Source organism: Pelodiscus sinensis, chromosome 3 (genome assembly GCF_049634645.1).
Source record: "Pelodiscus sinensis isolate JC-2024 chromosome 3, ASM4963464v1, whole genome shotgun sequence".
Classification (NCBI taxonomy): Eukaryota; Metazoa; Chordata; order Testudines; family Trionychidae; genus Pelodiscus; species Pelodiscus sinensis.
In genome coordinates, this window is record NC_134713.1 from 163,581,226 (window position 1) to 163,605,526 (window position 24,301).

At 42.1% G+C, this 24,301-nt stretch overlaps 1 protein-coding gene across 3 annotated transcripts in view; it reads left to right on the top strand.

The window, feature by feature from the left end:
- Positions 1–23,883, top strand: part of STPG4 (sperm-tail PG-rich repeat containing 4) — a 39,557-nt gene extending 15,674 nt beyond the window's left edge. The window contains exons 3-7 of one of the 3 annotated variants that reach the window (XM_025185855.2): positions 2,236–2,496; positions 5,080–5,144; positions 6,154–6,208; positions 21,971–22,075; positions 23,580–23,883. In XM_025185855.2, coding sequence (XP_025041640.1) covers positions 2,236–2,496; positions 5,080–5,144; positions 6,154–6,208; positions 21,971–22,075; positions 23,580–23,696 — 603 coding nt within the window. In that variant the 3' untranslated portion in view covers positions 23,697–23,883. The remainder of the gene's footprint in view (positions 1–2,235; positions 2,497–5,079; positions 5,145–6,153; positions 6,209–21,970; positions 22,076–23,579) is intronic. The other 2 variants (XM_025185856.2, XM_025185857.2) reach the window with 2 other exon arrangements.
- Positions 23,884–24,301: the final 418 nt, after the last annotated feature.

Sequence of the window (24,301 nt, forward strand, 5' to 3'; positions counted from 1 at the left end):
GGTGGGCTGGGGATGAGCAGTTTGAGATGTACAATTGGCACAGCAGAGGATCATGGGCTGACAGCAGAGCTGGGGGCAGAACTGGGGATGGGGAGGATTTGAGGCTAGAGACAGTGCTGCCCCGGGGCCAAAGAGATAACAAGGGCAGAGCTGGACTGAGGTAGGAGCTGGAGCGGTGGCTCAGATGAAGCAGACCTGCTGTTGGGGGTGGAGCTGGGGCAGAGCAGAGCTGTTACTGGGACCAAAAAAAGGAGGAGAGTGGAGGGAAGGGGAGCTTTTATCCCCCTGTGGCTGGGATAGGAGCTGGGCTGGAGCAGGGGATGAGCTGGGGCTGAGGCCAGAGCTGGGCTGGAGTAGATCTGGGGCTAGGCTGGGTGTGTGTGTTTGTGTTTGGGGTGTGCTTCCTGCTTGCCTGAAAGATACTGTGTGCTGAGCTTATTTCTGTGGAGGACTGCGTGCTGATCTTGTTTATTTGGAGGACCATGCATTGAGGTTATCTTTTAAATCATCTTCCATACCAAATGACTAGAGGATAGCTAACGTGATACCATTTTAAAAGAGCTCTAGAGGTGATCCGGGCAATTACAGACCAGTAAGTCTAACTTCAGGCAAACTGGTTGAAACTTGAACAAAATTGTCAAACACACAGATGAACATAATCTGTTGGGGAAAAGTCAATATGGTTTCTGTGAAGGGAAATCTTACCTCAAAAAGCTACCAGAATTCTTTGAGGGGGTCAACAAGTACATCCACATCATCATGGAAACAAGGGGGATATAATGTGCTTAGATTTCCAGAAAGTCTTTGACAAGATCCCTTACTCAAGGCTCTTATGTAAAATAAGCTAGGATGGTATAAAAGGAAAGGACCTCTCATGGACTGGTAACTGGTTAAAAGATAGAAAACAAAGGGTAGGAATAAATTATCAGTTTTCTAAATGGTGAGACTAGTGGTATTTCTATGGGGTCTATACTGGGACCAATCCTATTCAACATATTCAGGATTGATCTGGAGAAAAGGGAAAATGGTGAGGTGATAATATTTGCAGATAATACAGAACTGCTCAAGATATTTAAGCCCAAAGCAGATTGTGAAGAGCTTCAAAAGGATCTCACAGAAGTAGATGACTGGACAACAAAATGGAAGATCTATTTTAATGTTGCTAAATGCAAAGTAACACATATTGGAAAACATAATCCCAACTATATGTATAAAATGATGGGGACTAATTTAGCGGTTTCTACTCAAGAGAAAGATTTTGGAGTCATTGTGGATAGTTCTTTGAAAACATCCACTCAATGTGTAACAGCAGTCAGAAAAGCAAACAGAATGCTGCAATCATTAAAAAAGGGATAGAGAATAAGATAGAAAAATACCATCTAACCTGTTTAGAAATCCCTGGTATACCCACATCTTGAATGCAAATGTGGTCACCTTATCTAAAAAAAAATACTTTGGCATCAGAAAAAGTTCAGAAAAGGACAACAAAATGAGTAGGCGTACGGAATATTTGCCATATGGCAAATAATTAACCTGGGACTTTTCAGCTTGGAAAAGAGGCAGGTATATGATAGAGCTCTATAAAATCATCCACTGGTGTGGAGAAAGTGAATAATCCTTGCCATAACGCAAGAACTAAGGGATCACCAAGCAGAGATGAAAGTAAGTGGATGTACCCCGGTGCACAGCTCCGGCAAGAACAGACTGAGCTGCGGCAAAAGCCAGCAGGGAGCTATTTAAAGAGCTGACAGGGACCCAGGTTGCAATAGGACAGTACTTGTAAGAAATTTTAAGTTACTTTCACCACTTTCACCAAGTGAAATTAATAGGTAGCAGGTTTAAAGCAAACAAATGGAAGTATTTCTTCAGACAATGCACAGGTAACCCAGCAGTTGAAGTAGTTGTTACAGCAGTTTAAGCTCGAGACTTGATTGCAGTTCTTGGGCACAATATTTTTTTGTCAGTAGCTAACATATTGGAACATCCTGTGGATATTTCAGTTGGCCATTTCAATGATTTTCTTTGGAAAAAGAAATATTTGTCATGAACTGTTCCAAAGGTGAAATGGCCAGGATCATAAAACCTCTGAAATGTGAGCTTTTTTCAGGCTTTTAATGACTGAGTTTCATTAAAACAAAGACAAACGCCAGTTTGAAATAACATTCCAAATACAATTCTAGTAGAAATGCCGAACTGTTCAAGAATTTCACTCTAAATAATGTTTGTTTTTACTAGCCAACACCTACACCAGGGACTTATGTAGTACGGGATTTTATTGAAGACTCACAGCTCAACCCAGTGAAACCAACATATAATTTTAAAGGAGAAGGCAGAAAGCGAGTTTCCATCTTCCAGCCAACAGCTGATCTTACACTACCAGATGTTTATACTTACACTCCGCCCAGCTTTGTAGAACTGGCAGACAAAAAGCCAGCTACATATTCATTTAAAAACACAGCAAGGAAAAGTCCCAGCACTTTATGCTTTAAAGACAAGGTAATAACAAAATAGTGGCCAGAGCTATTTATAGGTTCCCCTTGTTTTTCCTTACTTAAAGTCATCTCTCCCAGTGTACACATATTAAGTACAACTTGCTCTGTCTCAGCCTTTAATATTTATTATTTTATATGTTTTTGCTGTCATATTTTAAAAATGTACCTTTAACCCCAGAGTAGAGAAGCTCTGAGTGCCATGATCACAGGCAAAGTTGTTTCAGGCCCACCTAGTGGCTCTCCTAGACCAGTGGGTTTCAAACTTTTTTTCTCGTGACCCAGTTGAAGAAAATTGTTGATGTCTGCGACCCAACATAATTTGACTAGAGTGTGGGCTCAGGGGTGGGGCTGAGGATGAGAGCTTTGGGTGTAGGAGGGGGCTCTGGTTTGGGGGGCGGTCAGGGCTGGGGCAGGAGGAGCTTACCTTGAGTGGCTCCCAGTCAGTGGTGCAGTGGGGGTGCTAAGGCCAGCTCCCTGCCTCTCCCGACAGCGCAGACCATGCTGCACCCCAGAAGCATCCAGCAGCAGGTTCCCAGCCAATGAGGGTATATCTATGCTACCACCCTAGTTCGAACTAGGGTGGTAATGTAGACATACCCTGAGAGTGCAGTGCTAGTACTCGGGGCAGGGGCAGCACACCGAGCCAGTGTGCTCTTTCTCCCCTCGCCTGCCTAGGAGTCGGGCATGCTGCGCAGTGTGCAGAGCCAAGATAGGCAAGTAGCCTGCCTTAGCACTCCCACTGGTGACCTCAATTCCCTGCAACAAGAAAACCCAGTGCCTCCCATTCCATGACCTAATCCTGGATCGTGACCCATCGTTTGAAAACCACTGGGCTAGAGTAAAAGGAGTCCCCACATAAAGGCTACGTCTACACTGGCCCCTTTTCCGAAAGGGGCGTGCTAATTTTCCAGGTCGTAATAGGGAAATCCGCGGGGGATTTAAATATCCCCCGCGGCATTTAAATAAAAATGTCCGCCGCTTTTTTCCGGCTTTTAGAAAAGCCGGAAAAGAGCGTCTACACTGGCCCCGATCCTCCGGAAAAAAGCCCTTTTCCGGAGGATCTCTTATTCTTTCTTCAAAGTAAGAATAAGAGATCCTCCGGAAAAGGGCTTTTTTCCGGAGGATCGGGGCCAGTGTAGACGCTCTTTTCCGGCTTTTCTAAAAGCCGGAAAAAAGCGGCGGACATTTTTATTTAAATGCCGCGGGGGATATTTAAATCCCCCGCGGATTTCCCTATTACGACCTGGAAAATTAGCATGCCCCTTTCGGAAAAGGGGCCAGTGTAGATGTAGCCAAATAGTATCACTCAAAAGCTTTTAAGGTTCCTTCTCTGTGGTTGCCTCAGACGCCCCTTCACACCCCCCCCAAAAAAAAACCTCCCTCTTTTTTGTGCAGCATATAAAGCAACGGAGCCTAGTTGATTAATGGGCTCCAACCACTTTCATCTTCTCAGACGCTCAGCCTGTTCCTGTCAGAGACCTCAGTTCTGCAACAAAAACAGGAAAGAGTTAGGTTTTCAGGTGGCTCCAGTCCCCCTCAGGTTCCAATGAGCTTTTGCCCCCTCAGAGGTTCCTCAGAAGACCCTGACCACCATTTGCTCATATTATTTATGCCACCTGCAACATCCAGGTTCAGTGATGTTTATAGAATTGCCACAGGGGAAGAAGGAACCAGGTTCATGTTTTTTCTCTTCCCATTGATCTCTGCAATTGCCATGAGAAAGTCTTTCTTTCATTAGGAGCTCCCCATCTGATCCCTCTCACCAATTGTCATGACAGTAGTTTCAGTAGCATGAGTAGAGAAGCTAAGTGTATGTTACACTTTGAGGATACATCTATACCGTGTGGCTATATTGGGATCCCAAAATAGCTACCCCGAGTCTTAACAGGCCACCCATTTTTTTCAAAATAATGGGTGTGCTATTTTGGTATCCCTGTAACCCTCATTCCATGAGGGTTAAAGGATGTCTCGAAATACAACGTTATTTCAAAATTTGGTGCTGTGTAGACATGCCAAATTTCAAAATAAGCTATTTTGAAATAGAATTGAAATAAGATACACAACTTGCATAGTGCAAATTGTGTATCATATTTTGAGTTTAGAGTACTGTGTAGACGCACCCTGAGACTTTCAGTCAGGGTATACCAGTATAATGTGTTTGCTTGAACTAGCCACTGTGTAGATTTTTGCATTTGTTCCCTCCACATCTGAAAATTTCAAGGCACAATTTAAATCTAGTTTTTCAGCATCCTACTCTAAAAATGTTTACATTGAAGTGGGTATAAACATTTGTTTGCTCTTCTGAGGGGTATTGCAAGGCTTAATGCTTAGAACAAGGTTTTTGCTCCTTGGATGAAATATGCTATATGCTATCAATTTCACTAGGAGCTAACCCTCTGTAGGATTAGACCCTTAATACATAGTAATACACATATGAACAAAATTCCACCTGCAGATACATGCATACATGTCCTATTGATTTAAATGAGGGTTGTGTCTGAGACTGCAGATGTTAGTGAAGAAATCAGTAATCTGAAGTCAAACCTTGATACCTGTCTGTCCTATCTACACTACTCATTCCTTTAAGGATATTGACACTGCACCAGGGCAATATGATCTTTTCCCTCTTCCAGTGCCCACGTTTGCATCCAAGTAAGTAAATCAATGTTCTTATCTTCTCCTTTTCTGAGATTGTTTTTTTTCATGTATTTTACCTGAATTTCAGAGCTACTCTGCACCTACAGTCCCCATTTATATAATACCCAAAGCCCATTGAAATCTTCCATTAACTTCAATGAATCAGGTCCTAAGTCAGTGTCTTGATTTTTCTCTGTTACAGGCTCTGACTTCAGAAAACACATAAACATATGCTTAACCCCGCCCCAGGCAATAAGCATGTACTTGACTTTGAGCATGTTTCAGTTCCACAGGCTTCAGCAGGGCAGCCAACAGACTTTGCCAGGCCATGGGCAAGGTGGAGGGGGCCATCTCTGGGATCTGTGAAAGGGCTGGGCAGAAGGGGCAAAGCTGGGAGCTAGTCTCCCCCAGCCAACCCATCAGGAACACCAGGTGTGCACTGGCCAGCGCTCCGGCAGTGATTTAAAAGACCAGGGCTCTAGCCATTGCTGTTGCTACTGTAGCAGTGGTGTCAGATGGGAGCACTGGAGCTTTTAAATTGCCTGGGCCTGGGACAGCTGCCCCCTTTGTGGCCTCCATCCCCCGCGAGTGAACCTGGACTTCAGAGTCCAAAGCATGTGCTTCAAGTTAATCTGAGTTGGTGTGCTTTGTTGCATCAGTGCCATAATCCTGATTCTAGTGAGAGCTGTTTGTGCTCAGTGCCTCTGTACAACAGTCCTTTTACCTCAGAAGGCATCTAAACATGAACTAAGCGATTGGAGTTTGTAAACTGGGCTCTTTACAGACAGTAGTAGTAGTGAAGTGTCATTCATAAAAATGGTTTAACTATCTTTCTCTATATGCCAATGGAAAGTTATGTTTAAGTCTCTTGGTTTCACTGTATATTTCACCAATACAGAATGATTTCTTTTATATTGCCTTTTCTTATACCGAAATAGAGAGCGGTGGAAACTGTTGGTAAAACTGTAAGTAGCAGTAAGAGTGTGCCTCAAATGACTTTAATTGCTTCTTTTTCAAAACTCAGGCAGTTTATGTTTCGTTCTGCAGTTCAAAGATTCCCAACAATTTACTTCACTCCTGTAAGTACTATGTAGACAAATATTAACCGATAGACTCCCCCACTCTTTTTACTAACGGGAAGCCCCCCCCCACACATCTTGTAGTTCTAGTAGTTTCTTTTTATATTTAAGGAATAATCTTTACTGCTTTGTAGTATAATTAGTATCCTGAGTATGCAAAGGCCCCGATCTTGCAAACAGTTAAGATTGTGAGTAACTATGAACATGAGCCAGGCTTTTTTTTTTTTTTAAACTACAATGAGAAAAGTGACACATGTTCTTAAGCATTTGCAGGACCAGGGCCAAAATGATTTTTTAAAAACAAGCAAATACCTCAGCTTTGCTTTGGCAATTATTCAATCTTTGAAGCCATTTATGGTGAATACACTATAAAAACACAGAGATTGTTGCTATCAACATATCGCTAGAAAAAAAACAAAAACAAAAAAAGAAAATACTATAAGGGTTTGAAAGCATCAGGGCACGTCACTGCCAGATATGTTTTGGGAATGTGGGAGAGTAACTGATTCAAAAGGAGTCCAGGTATAATAGCTTGTGAAGAAAGGGAATGAAGAGTTGGACATGCATCATTTCAGTGAGAGAAGAATGATTAGCTAATATTAATTCCTTACATTGTACTATAGTAAAGTTTATATGCTCCCCCAATATTCAGGAACATGGCCATAGCTCCACCAATGTTTGGGCTTAAGAGAGAGCTCATCCATACAATGGACCAGGGCAAGCAGCCCAAGCTCTGTGGGGCCCCAAGCTTCAGGGGACATTGGGTCCAAGGAGGCATGGGTCCAACCCAGTCCCAGCCCACACCTTCCTCCAAGTCCCCCACTACTGCCCTGCCTCTCTCCCTCGCACTCTGCCTCATCCCACTCTGCTCCTCCCCTTCCTGCTCTCTTTCCATTCTTTCCCCCAAAACCCTAACTCAACCCCACCTCTTGCCGGCTTCTTTCCCCTCCCCTGAGTGACACCAGGAGCCAGTGGGGCAATGGCAGAGCAGAGGAGGACAGTCTGGAGTCAGGTCATTCACTACTGCCAGCACCAGGCCATGAGCTAACTCCCCAGATCACCCTGGACCCTGTGATCCTCTGAAGTGTGGGGCCCTGCAAGCTCTGCTTGGATCTGTTCTGGGCACCACTAAAAATTATAAAATCTAGCACCCATGACCATGTGCAACATTTAGGCCTGATTCTGATCTCGCCAGTTGTGTAGCTCCAGTGACTTCCATGACATTGCTGCTGATTTATATTTGGGGAGACAGGAATCAGGCCCAAGATAATGATACCTCCTCTTTATTTCACTTAAAATGTACCATATGGTGTTTATTAAATTGTCAACACTCTAACCCTACATAGACTAGACGTACTAACACACAATTCTGGCATCATTCTGAATTAGCTGGGAATTACACTCATGAATTCTGGGCCTGACCGAACAAACCTTTCATATGCAGAACTCCAGGAAAGAAAAAAACTGTCTAGCTGCACTTTTACTCATGATTACCCAAAGCTTAAGTCAGTTCTGAACCTCAGCTGCTATTGTGTATTAAGCAAGCTTTATACACTCATATCCTATACTCTTTCTCATGCACACAGTACCTTTTAAAAGTCACGGGCAGCCCTAGACTAGCTGCCAGCAACTGGCGCCCTAGGCAAACCATGCAATCGGCGCTCCCACCTCCAAACCCCTCAATGATATTGCGCCACCATTTGGCACCCCATTTAACTTGGCGCCCTAGGCGACCGCCTAGTTCGCCTACATGGACAGGCCGCCTCTGGGTTTGGTTCTGCTTGTGTTTTCTTCCCTCCAGCGATATTCTGGACATTTTTCTATTGCCTGCTCTCAGGGCCCAACTTATGTCAGGGCCCTGCAGTCATTTACAGATGATTAATTCTAAGCCTGTGAATCTTTCCATTGATGTCAGTGGGACAATTCAGGAGTGTAAAGTTGAGCATTTTGCAGGAGTGGAACGTTAGTGGTAACTGTTCTTTCTGATTAATTGTCTGGAAAAGATTTCTTTTAGAGCCCCCCCCAATGGGTGAGTGGGGCTCGTTACAAAGACATAAGACCCTGAGGCTTGGCATACTCCTCAGTGCCCAACCAGTCCTTTTCTATCCCAGGAGTAAGGGATGAAACTTAAACTTGAAATTTTATATTTTATTAGTAAATGTTTACTCTGTGATCTTATTAATTGTGTTATAGCTGATGATTACAAGACAACCCATAGTTCCAGTGGTACCATTGTCCATTCAAGCTTCCTTTTGTGCAGTTTTTTACAATGGTACTAAACCTGGTGGTGTGATTATGGGATGCCAATTCGCTATTATCAAGGGAACGCAGAGTCATCATCCGTCCTATTTTTAACATAACCGTGATTCACACAGTAGAATATACTGTACTTCAAAAGAAAGTACCTGGTAAGAGACAGAGGTGACAACTCACTGCTGTGATTCATGCATGTATTATACGGAGAGGCCAAAAATGGGCCTTGCACATAATTAGCCACAAAAATCTGGAATATATAAGAAGAGTCCCTTCAATCTAACAGCAAAAAATTCAGCTATGCATCTTGAGACATGGGAAGGTAATAACTCACAATGGGATAAGATGTCAAAACTCAGTTGATACCAGCTCAGGATAACTTCCTTAACAAGCAGCTCTAATAAACAATGAGCACTCAAACAGAAAACAGGTACATAGATCATGTAGACGCCATGTATTACAGGCTTGATTGTGGCTCAGCTGCTTCTCACAAGACCACATGCAGGGGGAGGGAGGTGTAAGGAGCCATTTCTCCACGACGTTCAATGGTTCATGTAAGGTTGACGGAAGTACAGCCTCAGTGGTCTGGGGAGTGCACTGCCATGTGTTCTCCTGAGACCTCCTTGGCAGAAAAGTGGAAGAGAGTAGGCAGAGCCATAGAAGATGACTGTTTCCCCAAATGCAACTGAGGAGGGGAAAATACACTGCACATAGCTTTCAGTTTATACTATTAAAAATGTGGAAGGTGGCACTTGAAGAGATGTTTCATAAGGTGGGAAGGCACCTCCCTCAAACTATTATTGGAAACCTGCTGCTGAGCATTGCCTGGTTCATTCCAAAGGCAAAAGCATTTGCTTTTTGGAAGTGTTTTTGTGAATCCCAAGGATTCACCATCATCTCTGGCCTTGGTGTTTTTGCAGTATCTAAGATGAAGTGAGTGCCATCAGAGGCAGGAAATGCACCCCCATCCCTTCTCATCACTTCTTATAACACGACTTCTGGGAGTCTGACCAATATATTCAGAAATTACTTTGGAAAATATACATATATTATCAAGGAGATCCTCTGAAAATGCATTTTGTTAGCTGACTCTGATTTAGAACCCATATTAGCTGCAATATTTCTGTATTCTTTGCCTTTCCCCTTTCAGGAATTAATGCTTAAACCTGTCAGTCTTGCTCTGTTTTCCTCAGTAGATGCACCCTTTTTCTTTGGTCTTAAATATAATTTATCTATAAAAGATCAGAATGTACAAATGTTAGCAATGTCAGATTCCTAATGGAGACTAGAAGAGGATTTTGACTCATGAAATCTAGCTACTATTTGTATCACTCATAATCAACCTATTAAAAAAGAAACATCATCTTTAAAAAAAAAAACATCCAGAAAATGCTGAGCATCTGTGCATGAAAATACAGCAAAGGATTGTGTTTATTGTAAATTATCAGAAGATATTATTTCACTGTTTAAATAGATGTTAACCTTTTATTTCACAATTCTCTAGGATTTCAATTAACTTTTCTATGTACGATAAAAAGTCATTATTCGTAAACAATATCTCTTAAATGAGTTATTGATACAGCTGCCATACAGTACTGTGCAATAAATGAGCTTTAACATCCTTTAAAAATCTGCCTACAGCTTCAGAGTGGCACTCTACACCTGTATGGTTTGCTGATAGATTAGATCTGTTGAGTTGCTGTTTGGGAGACTATTTTGTGCTTTCTGTTTATTTCATGAGGTTATTTTCTGTGTCAGAAATCATAACATTATAAAATCATAGAATTGAAAGAAGCCTGGGAAACAAGCAGGAAGAATTGGAAAGCTTTTAATATGGTGTTGGGGAAAATCTCACTGCCCTGGGGTACAGAGTCCCCAGAATGGTCCGAGGCTGGAGGTCAAAGCAGTGAGGCAGGGGAGAAATCTAGAAGGAAAACTTTATTATGCATGCATGCAGGCTGACAGCTACCAGAGTGGGAGCAGCAGCAGCCCTGAGAGACAGTTTCAGGGATTCTTTATACAGTATGTTCAGACAGTTTAGTTGTTGATTGTTTTCTTAACATATCAAAGTCTCAGCAGAAGTACTCTGAGATGTTTCTGTTCACCCCAGGAGTGCTAGAAGTAAGTTTTACTGTACAAAGGCACATGAGAACCTGAGTGAGGAGTCTACAAGGCAAACTGTGACAAAGATAAGAGTTTACATGACAATTTGTGACAGACTAGGAGTATCCATGAACTTGAGATAGGAGGCATTGTAAGGGTCTTGATTAGAGTTAAGATGATTTCTCTCTGTTACAGGGAGAGAGGTCTGGAAAACTTTTAACCCTTACAGCAGTTTTCTTTTAGAGAGTTTTGATTTCCTCCAGTGTCCACCCCTTAGACACAATTGGAGTTATTTGATTTTTCTCCCACAATGGTCTGCCACTGTATTCTTGACAGCAAGTAAAAGAAGTATGGATTGGATGGGTGGATACAAAGCTGGCTAAATGGTCACGCTCAACAGGTAGTGATTGACTGCTTAATGACTGGCAGGCGGTCGGTATCAAGCAGAGTGCCCCAAAGGTCAGTTCTGAGGCTGATTTTGTTCAACATCTTTATTAATGACCTAGAAGAGCTGATGGATGACACTCAGCAAATTCATGGATGCCACTAAGCTAGGAGGAGAGGTAGATATGCTGCAGGGTAGTGATAGAGTCCAGAGTGACCTGGACAAATTGGAGGTTTGGGCCAAAAGAAATCTGATGAGGTTCAACAAGGACAAGTGCAGAGTCCTGCAGGTGGAATGGAAGAATCCCAAGCATTGTTACAGGCTGGGGACCGACTGGCTAAGCAGCAGTTCAACAGAAAAGGACCTGGGGATTACAGTGGATGAGAAGCTGGATATGAGTCAACAGTGTGCCCTTGTAGCCGAGAAGACTAACAGCATTTTGGGGTGCATTAGTAGGAGCACTGACAGCAGATCTAGGGAAGTGATTTTTGCCCTTTATTGGGCACTGGTGAGGCCACATTTAGAGTATTGCATCCAATCCTGAGCCCTGCATTACAGAAAGGATGTGGACACATTGGAGAGAGTTCAGCAGAGGGCACGAAAAATGATTAGGGGACTGGAGCACATGACTTATTAGGAGAGGCTGAGGAATTTGAGCTTTTTTAGTCTACAGAAGAGAAGAGTGAGGGGAGGTTTGATAGCAGCCTTCAACTACCTGAAGTGGGATTCAAAACAGGATGGAGAGAGGCTGTTCTCAGTGGTGACAGATGACAGAATAAGGAACAATGGTCTCAAGTTGCAATGGAAGAGGTCTAGGTTGGATCTTAGAAAAAACTATTTCACTAAAAGGGTGGGGAAGCACTGGAACGGGTTACTTAGGGAGGTGGTGGAATCTCCATCCCTAGAAGTTTTTAAGTCTCGGCTTGACAAAGCCCTGGCTGGAATGATTTAGTTGGGGTTGGTCCTACTTTTAGCAGGGGGTTGGACTCATGACCTCCTGAGGTCTTTTCCAATCCTATGATTCTATGATTCCATGACTTGCCCTTCGTGAATCTATGCTGACTATTCCTGACCAGTTTCCTCTCTTCCAAGTGCTTCAACATGGATTCCTTGATGAACCCTTTCATGATTTTTTGGGGGGAACTGATTCTCATTTATCCTCAAGCATATAGTTGGATCAAAAATATTAATATCAAAAAGATTTTTAATCATATACTCTGTTATCTAATAAGCAATTGCTAGCCTTCTTAATCTTACCCTAGTATAACATACAGTAATGCACTAGTATTTCTGCAGTGCTGTTATATGTGATTCTAGCTTTTCAATTTCATAAATACATATCGGCATCTGGTGAAAGACTTCACACATATTTATGGTCAGGAAATGGATTTTGTAAAAACAATCTGTCAGTGTTCCATATTAAGTCAATTATAAACCTAGCAGTATATGCGGGATTTGATGATTTAACTGTTAGGAACAGAGCCAGTACTATTAATAGTACCACATTCATAGTTATGTGCCATTCAGCATACAAAATGGTAATTTAATTTTAATTGGTATTCCAGCTTTTATATATAATTTTGGCAGCAAAGGCGCTAATAAAACTTCCATTTACTTCAGACTGGGCCTCAACATGTTTTTTCCAAATGCCAGCATACAGATACAGACCTAATCTGGTATTTGAAACTTGCCTATGGTCCCAGCCCAGCAGTCATTTTTGGGGCCTGTTTTCTTGGTGCTCTAGCACTTCAGAGTCAGCTCCAGACCTTCTGCTCATCAGCACTCTTTCCAGATTCTTCAATGTTTGTCTCAACATGATTCCCCTTCTTAGCACGAGCACATGGCTATCTTTCCTCAGCACCTCAGCTGGCTCTTTTCCCAGTACAAAAGTACCTTGTGTTTAGCAGGCCTTTTGGCACTTTGCTGTTTGCTCCATATTCTCACTGTTGGAAGACCTTGCTATTCTTCCTGGTGTTACTAGTAATTCCCTCCTCCGCAATGACATTTTCTTTAAAGGGAGAAAGGACAAGTGTTCAGTGGCTTAAAGCCATACAAGACTGATAGCCATGCTCATGACTTCATTAGCTTGGGAGCTGACTGTGATGTGCATGTGAGCACATTCAGAGATGTCACCATGCATGTGAGCACACAGAGATGTCATTGTGTATGTGAGCATACACAGAGATGCCACCGTGCATGTAAGCACATTCAGAGATGTCACCATGATTGTGGAAGAACATGGTGAGTCCCTCTAAATAATTAATTATTTTGAAATGTCTCATCATCATGGAAGACTCATCTCTCATCACAGGAAGTGACTGGGTCAATTCAAGGGCATCATATATATTAGCAGAGAGTGGCATGTGTCAGCCCTAGTTCTTAGGGTCAAAATGCTTGAAGGGTTGAGGAATTCCTGATCATTTCACTCATAGCAAAGATCCAGGTGTGAGAATCCTGATAGAACTATATCTTCAGAGAAGCAGAACAATAGGCAAGCAATTTTTTCTTTTACACTTTGAAATGAAAGGGCAATAATTCTCCTTTTGTTGATACATTTGTAGCCGTAGGTCAGCATCAGCTTGGTTTATCATTAAGTCATTGTAATTATATGAAACATTGCAAAATCCATTAAAAAGCTTGTTTTCATGACTAGTCTAACTTGCACTGATGACTCATCAGAATGCTTTTCATTCAGAAGTTGTTTTCCTTTGTCATCTGCCATGCGTGTCCTACTTTTACCCTTATCATGTATCCGTTTTTACACTTCCATATCTGTTGACCATAGTTTTATACTTTGACTGCCACTCATATTAGATCCGAGTTCACCTGTTTCAGACCACCCTGGATTATTGCTATAAATTATCAACAGGAGAAATATTATATAATGAAACTGAAGTTAATAAAAATGCTTCAGCCCATTTAATTTCAAGCTGTCTCCTCCTGTTTTTTTCTCTCTTTATTGAGTCTTTGTTATTAATTTTAAAGGCCAGTTTCCCAGCTATGGTGTTTGATATATGGGAGTTTCAACCTATGATATACCACAGGAATTTGATTATGCCGTAAGACATCCTGATCTGTGTAAAACTGTGAAGACATGTTGCATTTTTCCTATGCATCTCTCATGCCATTGTAGCTTTAAATGGAGCTTATGTCATTCTTGAAAATTAGGTTTAAATCATCCACATTCTGACACGAGGCCTTTTCTCAATAGTGAAGTGAAATTTCTTATGATCTGAACAAAACCTACCTTCACAAACCTTGTGATCTACCTTTGATCTACCTTCACAAACCTTTTCCATTGAAAATCTAAATCAATTACCACATGAAAAAGTACACGTTACAAATACATTAATAAGCATCATGTTTATTATGCTTCATGGAACATGACATATGCTTACATAAGAACAGGGGAAATAAATAAATAAACATTACACTACCTAAAGTGTATAAATAGATTTGGTTGATTTAGAGCTTTTAGAGACAATAATTTTGTTTGACGCAAGGCATATCTGAGCCATTTATGTCAGACAGTCATTTAAAATGTACCAGTAAAAGTCATTTTAATGGTATGAAACATTGCAACATCCATTTCATACATTAAAAGGCTTGTTTTCATTTCAAGATAGGGCTGACATAGCTGTCATAATTGATCAATGTTACTCAGATTTGCTGAGTCTAAAGAAATATTTTGTCTAAAACAGAATCTAAGAAGCTAGAATGGTTAGTACAAAATCTAGGCTAGAACTTTTGCATCAGTGAGAATGAAATGAATATTAGAAAATGTATTTTAAATATAATATAAAATAGCAAAATTACATTTATATAAAGAGCTACTTTAATATTAGCATTTTTTTTCTCTCCCCAAAGTTGCTGTCCATTTTCCTAACCCTTCAAGTTAGCTTCCAAATATAACTTTCTAGTTAAAGAGCCTGACCTCGCTTCCTTTGCTTGACTGGAGTGGGAGCTCTGGCTGTGCAAAAGTTGTAGGTTTGATTCAATCTGGGTCATTATCCAAGACTTCTGTAACAAAGTTGAGGGGAAATGAAGAGAGAAAATTATTCAAGAAGAAGTTCATTCCAGTGCTGATGTCCTGCAAAAAAGCCACTTGCATCACTTAAATTCCATATTATGGATCTGATTGTCCTCTTACACTGCTGTAAATCAGAAGTAATTTCCATGAAGCTACACCAGTGTAAAACTGATATTAGGTCAGGATCAGGCCCTTAATGGGAAGTTTACAAGGTGCATGGGACCAGAATTTGGCAAATGCCCTACAATACTTCAGCTCCATAATATGGATCTATATTTAATGCATGGAAAGGGGGATTCCTACATTGCATTCTTTTTCATGAATGAGGAACAAGAGGTAGGGCAGCTCAAAAGTGAAATAGACAAAGCTAAGTACAGTCTTATAAAATAATTGGGGTTGGCAAGTAATTAAAATTAATCATGATTAATCATGCTGTTAATATTAAAGGATCATTTATTTAAATATTTTGGATGTTTGCTACATTTTACATTTTAAATTATATTGTTTTAAATTACAACAAAGAATACAAAGTGTACAGTGCTTACTTTATATTTATTTTTTATTATAAAATTTACCTTTTATAAAAAATTTGAAATAGTATTTTTCAGTTCACCTAATACAAGTAATGCAGTCTCGATCATGAATGCAGAACTTACAAACATAGAATTATGTACAAAAAATTGCATTAGAAAACAAAGCTATGTGAAACTTTAGAGCCTACAAATCCACTCAGTCCAACTTCTTGTTCAGCCAATCATGCAGAAAACAAATTTGGTTACAATTTTCAGGAGATAATGCTGCTTGCTTCTTGTTCACAATGTCATCTGAAAGTGAGAGCAGGTGTTGAATGGCACTGTTGCAACCAGTGTTGCAAGATATTTACATGCCAGATGTGCTAAAGATTAATATGTCCTCATACCTCACCTACCATGAGTCCATGCTGATGATGGAGTCTGCTCGTTAATGTTCCAAAGCAGAGCCAAATGATGAATGTTCATTTTCATAAATTGAAATGCAACCAGCAAAAGGTTGATTTTCTTTTTTGGTGGTTCAGATTCTGTAGTTTCTGCATGAGAATTTTGCTCTTTTAAGACTTCTGAAAGCATGCTTCACACCTTGTTCTTCTCAGATTTTGGATGGCACTTCAGATTCTTAAAGCTTGGGTCAAGTGCTGTAGCTATCTTTAGAAATCTCACGTTGGTACTGTCTTTGTGTTTTGTCAAACCTGCTGTGAAAGTGTTCTTAAAAAGAACATTATCCAATCTGGGTCATCATCCAAAACTGCTATAATATGAAATATATGACAAAATGCCAGTAAAAGAGAACAGGAGACATACACGCCTGCTCCAAAGAGATCAGTCAAAAATATTTTTTAATGAGGATCATCAGCATGGAATCATGTCCTCTGAAATGGTGGCCAAAGCACAAAGGGGCATACAAATGTTTAGCATATCTGGTACGTAAATACTTTGCAACAACAGCTAGCTATAAAAGTGCAATATGGACACCTATTCTCACTTTGTGGTGACACTGGAAATAAGAAGCCAACATCAGTATCTCCTGTAAATGTAAACAAACTTGAACAAAAAGTGGGATTGAGTGGCCTTATAGGGTGTGTCTAGACTACAGGGTTTTGTCGACAAAAGTGGACTTTTGTCGACCAAACTAAACCTGCGTCTACACTACCGCTGAGTTCTTTCGACATAACGTCAACAGAACTCAGCAGTCTTGTCGACGCTGGTAAACCTCATTTTACGAGGAATAACGCCTTTTGTTGACAGAGTTCTGTCGACAGAAGGCATTATTGCATCTAAACTGTCCTTTGCGTCTACACTGCCATGTCGACAAAGCAGCTTACTTTGTCGACAGAACTGGATGGAGTCTAGATGCTCTTTGTTAGACAGAAGCTTTGTTGACAGTATCTGTCGACAAAACTTCTGTCGACAAAACCCTGTAGTCTAGACATACCCATAGGCTCTAAAGTTTTACATTGTTTGGTTTTCAGTGCAGTTATGTAACAACAACAAAATCCACATTTAAAAATTGAACTTTCAGGATAAAGCGATTACACTACAGTATCTGTCTGAGATAAATTCAAAAATATTCTTTTGCTTATTTTTACAATGCAAATATTTTAATAACTATTAGTAAGCATGGTATACTTTATATTCCATGTTTTAACAGAAATCAATATATTTGAAAATGAAAAATAAAACAATAAATTTAACAATTTTCAGTTGGTAGTATATTCTTTAACAGTATGATTAATCATGACTAATTTTTGAAATCATGATTAATTTTTTGAGTTAACTGCATGAGTTAATTGCAATTAATAGGCAGCCCTAAAATTAATATTTCATTTGTGCATTGCAAATGGTTGGAAAGCTATAAAACAAATGAGCAAAAAATTCCAGACCACTCTATTATGAGCCAGATTCTAATCTGGTGTAAATCAATGTCATTCCATTGACTTTGGTGGAAATATGCCAATCTACAGCAGCTGAGGATCTGGCCCAATAGTTTATTTATGAAAATTTAAAAGGCGTAACATGAGAAATAAGTACACACAGAGCACGTCTACACTGCAAGGTAAGGTTGAATCTAATGTGGTTGATTTCTGGGCATCCGATTTTATCAAGTTGAAGGTCCATGTCCTCACTGCAGAGAAGAATCAAACGAAGTCTGAAACAGTGGGGCCTCATTAGGGAGTCTTCTGTCAATTCAGAGAATGATGCACCATGGGTAGCTTTGCAGCTTTGCTATCCTTCCGGTGCCCACTGGGCCCAAAATTCTGCCATCGTTGGTTAGAGGGGCTCATGTCGGTTGCATCTCATAAGGCACTCCCCTAGTCCCTCCCCCCTTGCGTGAGATGAAGGGGAGGCAGTGTGCTTATACCTTTTTATACCTTGGTTGCCCATGTGGATGCCAGAGCACAATGACCATGGAGCCCGGTGTGCTGGAAAGCATCGTCATGCTCATGGGTGTCATGGTGCACCTCATGGCACTGTGCTTTGAGAACCTACGCTTGTTGCTTCGCCAGCAAGAGGAGGAGGATGAAGCTTGGTGTGGCATAGAGGCCCACCTCTGGCAAGGCCTTGCGCTCATGCCAGTGCCCCCACCAGCCAATGCTCTGGACACAGTGGAACACGGTGAGTTCTGGCATCGTGAGAGGAGCTCAGACTGATGGTACCGCATTGTGATGCAGAGATGGGACAAGCAGCAGAGGCTGCCGAACTTGCACATATAGAAGGCCACTTTCCTGGAACTCTATGAATGGCTCACCCCTGCCCTGAGGTGCCAGGATACTCACATGAGACGAGCTGTGACCGAGGAGGAGCATGTAGCAATTGCCCTGTGGAAGTCTGCCATCCTAAATAGTTACTGTTCAGTCAGGAATCAGTTCAGGGTGGGGAAATCTACAGTTGGGCTCTTCTCATACAAGTAGCCAAGGCCATCAATAACATCCTGCAACAGAGGGTTGTGGCTTTGGGGAACATGGACAACATTGTGGAGGGCTTTGCTGTCATGGGCTTCCCTAACTGCGGGGATGCCATAGATGGAACGCACATCCTCATCATGGCACCCGAACACGGTGCCTCGGAGTACATCAACCACAAGCGGAACTTCTCCATGGTGCTGCAGGCACTTGTGGATCACCAGGGCTGCTTTACCAACATCATTGTGGGATGGTCGGGAGAGGTGCATGATGCCTGCATCTTTCAGAACTCCCACCTCTTCCGAAAGATACACACCGGAACTTTTTTCCCCAACTGGACAATCAGAGTCGGAGACGTGGACATGCCTATTGTGATCGTGGTTGACCCAGCCTCCCTCTTGCTCCTGTGGCTCATGAAGCCTTACGTGGGCAGCCTGGACCCTAGCAAGGAGGAACAACAGGCTGAGCAGGTGCAGACTAGTGATGGAATGTGTGTTTGGATGTTTAAAGGGGAGGTTCAGGAGTCTCCTGACCTACATGGACCTAAGCAAACGCAACATTTCCTTCATAGTGGCGACCTGTTGTGTGCTCCATAACCTGTCTGAGAACAAGGGGGAAACTTTACTGGCAGTGTGTGGGGCTGAGGCAGAGTGCCTGGCCCAAGAGTTTGAGCAGCCGGACACCAGTGTCATAAGGAAAACATGGCAAGCAGCAGTGCGAATCAGAGACACCTTGAAGGACAGTTTTATGCAAGGCCTCTTTGTAGATTCTTCCCCATGGATCTCCACAAGGTGCCCCTGCATTCTCTGTGTTTCCCTTTAATCCTCCATCCCACCCCACCCTCCTCCTACTTTCAGATAAAGTAAATAGGACTACCTATGCTGTGGTTCCTATGCTGTGGAGATGTCTTCTGTAATCAGCTTCCTCAGCTCACAGGTAATGCCTAGCCCTGTATTCTATTCACTTCAATGGAGTACAGTAGGGATAGGCTTGGCCCAATATTGGATGCTCGGTAGCCTACACACGAGCATTTTTAAGTGGTTGGAAACAAAAATCTGTATCTGTTATCACTATGTAAGCTACCAAAATCACAGAACCGGTTGTTGTTGCATCTTGGATGGGCTCCCTCTGTCTGAGGAACACAGGCTGCAGGATGTGTCCAGGAGGTGGAGGGTGTCATGGCTCCTTCCCCACTCTGGCATGATAAATGCAGAAGTGGGGGCCAGAAAGTGTATCCCAAAGCCTTATCTACCAGGCTTTGGTATAAAACTTCCCCCAAAATCTTAAAAACCTAGATCTTGGGAATAAAACTTCTGCTGCCACCACCCAAATGTTGCTAAAGAAACCAGGGGAAAGATCATTTGGGAAATCTCACCCCTAAAATAAAAATCAGGGCACACTATTAACCAATGCCAGGTTAATAAAAAGAAAGGAAAGAATTTTTATTATTACAACAATATTCCTTTGTTGCAAACATAATGACTAGAGAGGAAGGTAACAAAATATATTCATAGAGAAACTCCATGGGCCTAGAACTTAGTTACAAAGAAAAGCCAAAACATCTTTTAAACAGTGCCAGATCTCAGATCCCATACCCAATCCTTAAAATAGTAAAACCTAACGAAACTACCTAAACTTTACCCTACTTACAGAAAATGGAGAATGGTGTCTTGGAGAGAGAGAGACATGCTTGTCCCTCTCTGTAGCTGCAGAGAACTCTCACAGAGACACAAAAGGAGAAAGGAAAAAACCCAAATGCCTTTGTCCCATGTTGAAAGTCCCACTTACATTCCTACTGGTCACTCCACCTGGCTAGGTGTAGTTAACCCCTTAATCCCCAGGCTGCTGGCTAACCCTCATAATCATGACAGAGGGGGACCCTGCCAGGGCTCAAGTTTTGCCTGTCCTGCTGTGTCCTACTGCTCACTCTCTGTGTTGCTCCCCTGGTCTCTGGCCCCAGCACTAGCCTTGCCCAGACTCACCCCCCAGATGGCATGATTTACTCCCTTTCAGACTGCATCCCTCTCCTGCCAATACCATGCACTGCTGCCCCAGTCTCCAGTCCCAGCAGTAGGGCGTGCACCTTGTGGAAGCAGGTCTGGTCAGGGCTAGCATGGGGACTGGAGACCAGGGCAGCAGAGTTGCCAAATTTCTACTTACATAAAACCAAACCCACCCTTTCTCCTTCCCTTCTCTGAGGCCCCGCCCCAGTCTCTCCATCTTTTCCTCCCTCTGTCACTCTCCACACCCTCACTCACTCATTTTCACCAGGCTGGGGCAGGAGGTCGAGGGTGTGGGGCTGCTCTGGGTTGGGAGAGGTTCAGAGGGTGGGAGGCAGATCAGGGCTGAGACAGGGGATTGGGCACGGGAGGAAGATCTGGGGCACAGGCTCCAGGCAATGCTTACTTCAAGCATCTCTCAGAAGCAGTGGCCTGTCCCCACTCTGTTTCCTACGTAGAGGCATAGCTAGGTGGCTCCATGTGCTGCCCCATCCCCACTGCACCCATTGGCTGCAGTTTCCTGCCAATGAGAGATGCAGAACTGGTGCTAGAGCAGAGCCAAGGCAAGTAGGGACGCTGCTTTGGCCTGACTGCACCAACCAGATTTTTGACAGCCTGGTCAGTGGTGCTGACTGGAGCTGCTGGGTCCCTTTTGAAATTGCATTCCAGTAGGAAACCAGACATATGGCAACGCTACCCAGGGCAGCAGCACACAACTCCAGCAAGAGGGGATGGACACCAAACTGGGTTTTGAGAGTCCCAGCTTGTGGATGCAGGGCTCCACACCCAAACTGAGTGTATGTAGATGCCAAATGGATGGGCTGCAGCCCAGCCAGACCCATCTGTGGCTATGCCCCAGTTCCAGGAACAACCCCCTTCTCCGACACCCGTTTTACTAGTCAGACCCAACAGCCCAAAGGCTTGGGCCCAGAAACTTAGACCACCTCTCCCAGCACAGCTATTGAGTCCCTTTGAAGTGGCAGACCCTATGATTCATTGCTTTCCCATATGAGGGCTACAAACCAGTGAAATCATGTTACAGACCGTACATACATGCTCTTAGGCAGCACCAACCAAATGTACATCTTCAGAAAAACAATATCGGCATGCAGTTCCAACCAGCTGCCTTCTCAGGACCAGTTCTCATTCAGGCAGCTCTAGTTCTACTCCTCTACTGGCATACGAGCCCTAGGATTACCTCCCTGAGTATCTACACCCTCTCTCAGGGAACCACTAGGTCACTCCAATCATTCCTCTGCTGCCTGCCTTCTGACAGGCCTTTATAGCACTAGGTGTAGACCTGGCTTCTTTAATTGGCTCATTTGAGCTCATCTTCTCTGACATAGGAACCAGCTCCCCTATTGCTGGAGGATGAAAGACCATGGCAGAGAAACTGTATATATGTGTACATCTGCTCTGTGTAGTATAACATGATGAATTATTATAATCAGGCAAAATATGTAAGCACCTTAATTTGACACGAGAAGAAAAGCTATAAACTGTTCCAGATTCTGGGAGTGAGCCTTTAAGAAATCCACTTTTGGTTGTGTTGTAGAAAGAAGGGCCAGGACCAGGTGATTATGAAATGAAGGGGAAACCACCTCATCCTGTATCTTCGTGTTTCCAGTCCAAAATACCTAGGTTGCAGCCAATCCGTTCAGTAAGTAGTCTGAAATATAAACCAACCTACAGGGTATGTTGTCTGCCTGAAATTAATCATGCAGTGTTTAAAGCAACATTTACAAAAAGTATCACACTGACAAATTAGTAAAGAGTAGAAAAGTAGGATTTTGAACTTAAGAAAGAACACACTTTAAGGAATGTTAGTTACAAAAAAAGCCTTTGGAAAGCAGCTAGAGCTATGGAATATTTTCCCTTTTCAGCCATTGGAGTAAATCTAGCCCTAGTGGGGAGCCACACAAAGTCATCCTACTTCTTTGCCAGCTATGGGGTGGCCTATGTGGAATAGGTTTGCTACGTCAGTTTGGTTAATAAGCTTTTTTTGAGGGGCCAGGTTAGCAAACTTCTTATTACACTGATCTGAATAATCTTATTGTGTAATAACTGGAGGTCAGGTGGGCCAGGTGAGGTCACTCAATTATGGTGCAACACAAGAAATGGGACCACCGATCTCCAAAGCTGGTGCTTATTCCAATATTTGTATTTATCAACCCAGCACAAAACAATGCCTGTATTACCTTATTGATTAATCAGTGGTCCAAACAACAGAGTTCCCTTAAAGCCTCAGGCTTCCATCCAGACACCCAAGTCAGATAAAGTTCAACCAATCCCAAAAGGATCAGACATACTAGATTCCAGGTCAATAAATAGTTCAGACCTTATCCCAAATACACACTTACAGCCAATTCTTTTTAACTAAACTAGTATTTTATTTTGTTTTTTTAAAAGAGAGTATTGGTTAAAAGTTCAATATACATAGAGACATGAGTTCAATTCTTGACATTCAGTAAGAGATGGTGATTTTGAAGTTGCAAAAATTTCTTTTAGAATTTATTCTATGGTTATAGTCCAGAATCCATATTGAAGGTGATTCCAGCCAATGACTGGGATCTCAATCCTTATGACTTAGGTTTCCCCTGTATGAAACCTCAAGCAGTTCTGAGAAACAGGATCAGGACCCAAGGGCTTTTTATACAGCTCTGAGTAAACAACAGGCTTTTAGTGTAACCTTCTGTTTCCCAAATATTTAAACTATAAAGGTGTTTTTGTAAGCTCTTTCTGGGCCAGCTCTTTATTACTGGCGGCAGCAGGATCTAGAAAATAGATTACTGAATTGGGATTTGGGAGATCTTGTTTCTATTCTCAACTTGATACTGGCCTGCTTGGTGATTGGGTGAGTCATGTCACTGCTCTGTGACTTAGTTTCCCCATCTGTAAAATAAGGATCATAATATTTACCCTCTTTGCAATGTGTTTTGACAAATACAAGAGTGATAAATGAGAGCTAGGTGTTATCTGTTTGCTCGCTCCATGAGGCCAGACCCCAATTAATGGACTTAGGAACTAATGCAACACAAATATTATGAGTAGTAATAATTATACATATTATATTTCTGCAGTGTTACTAATGGTTCATAGTGGTCTTTATTGTACACACATCTCCTGTATTTACTTCCTTGCTTATTTATTTCATTTTTTTATAGAAAATACCTGGTCCAGGAACTTATGAGCCTACAAGACAATTTCCAAAGCAACCACGAACTATTGCAAGCCTGGGTCATGAGCACAGCATCTTCTTTAGCAATACATTTGGGTTTTAGAATAAAGTGGCTGTGTACCTGCTTCTGAAAGAAAGCAACTTTCTCTTCCTCCACCCCTAGAAACGCATTCTTCCCCCCAATATATTTGTCCATGATACTTATCATAAAAAACTCAGCATTTGCCAACAGTTCCAATACTGTGGGACCTGTGATAATACAAGAAATAAATGTGCTAAGTATAGACCAAGTGGAGGAGTTTGGTAATATTTCATATTATATGTGCATTTAAGGTGTTATATGTGCATTTAAGTATTATAAGGCAAGGCTTAAATTGCAGCAAGGGAGGTTTAGGTTGGACATTAGGAAAAACTTCCTGTCAGGGTGATTATACACTGGAATAAATTGCCTATGGAGGTTGTGGAGTCTCTGTCACTGGAGATATTTAAGAACAAGTTGGATAGACATCTATCAGGGATAATCTAGATGGTGCTTTGTCCTGCTGTGATGGCAGGGGACTGGACTTGATGACCTATTGAGGTCCCTTCCAGTCCTAGTATTCCATGATTCTATGGAACATTGGATAGAAAAGAGTGCAGGCAGTAACAGGAACAGAGGTAGATGGAGGATTTGAGAAGAAAGTTGGAAGTAACTTACACTTGTCTACA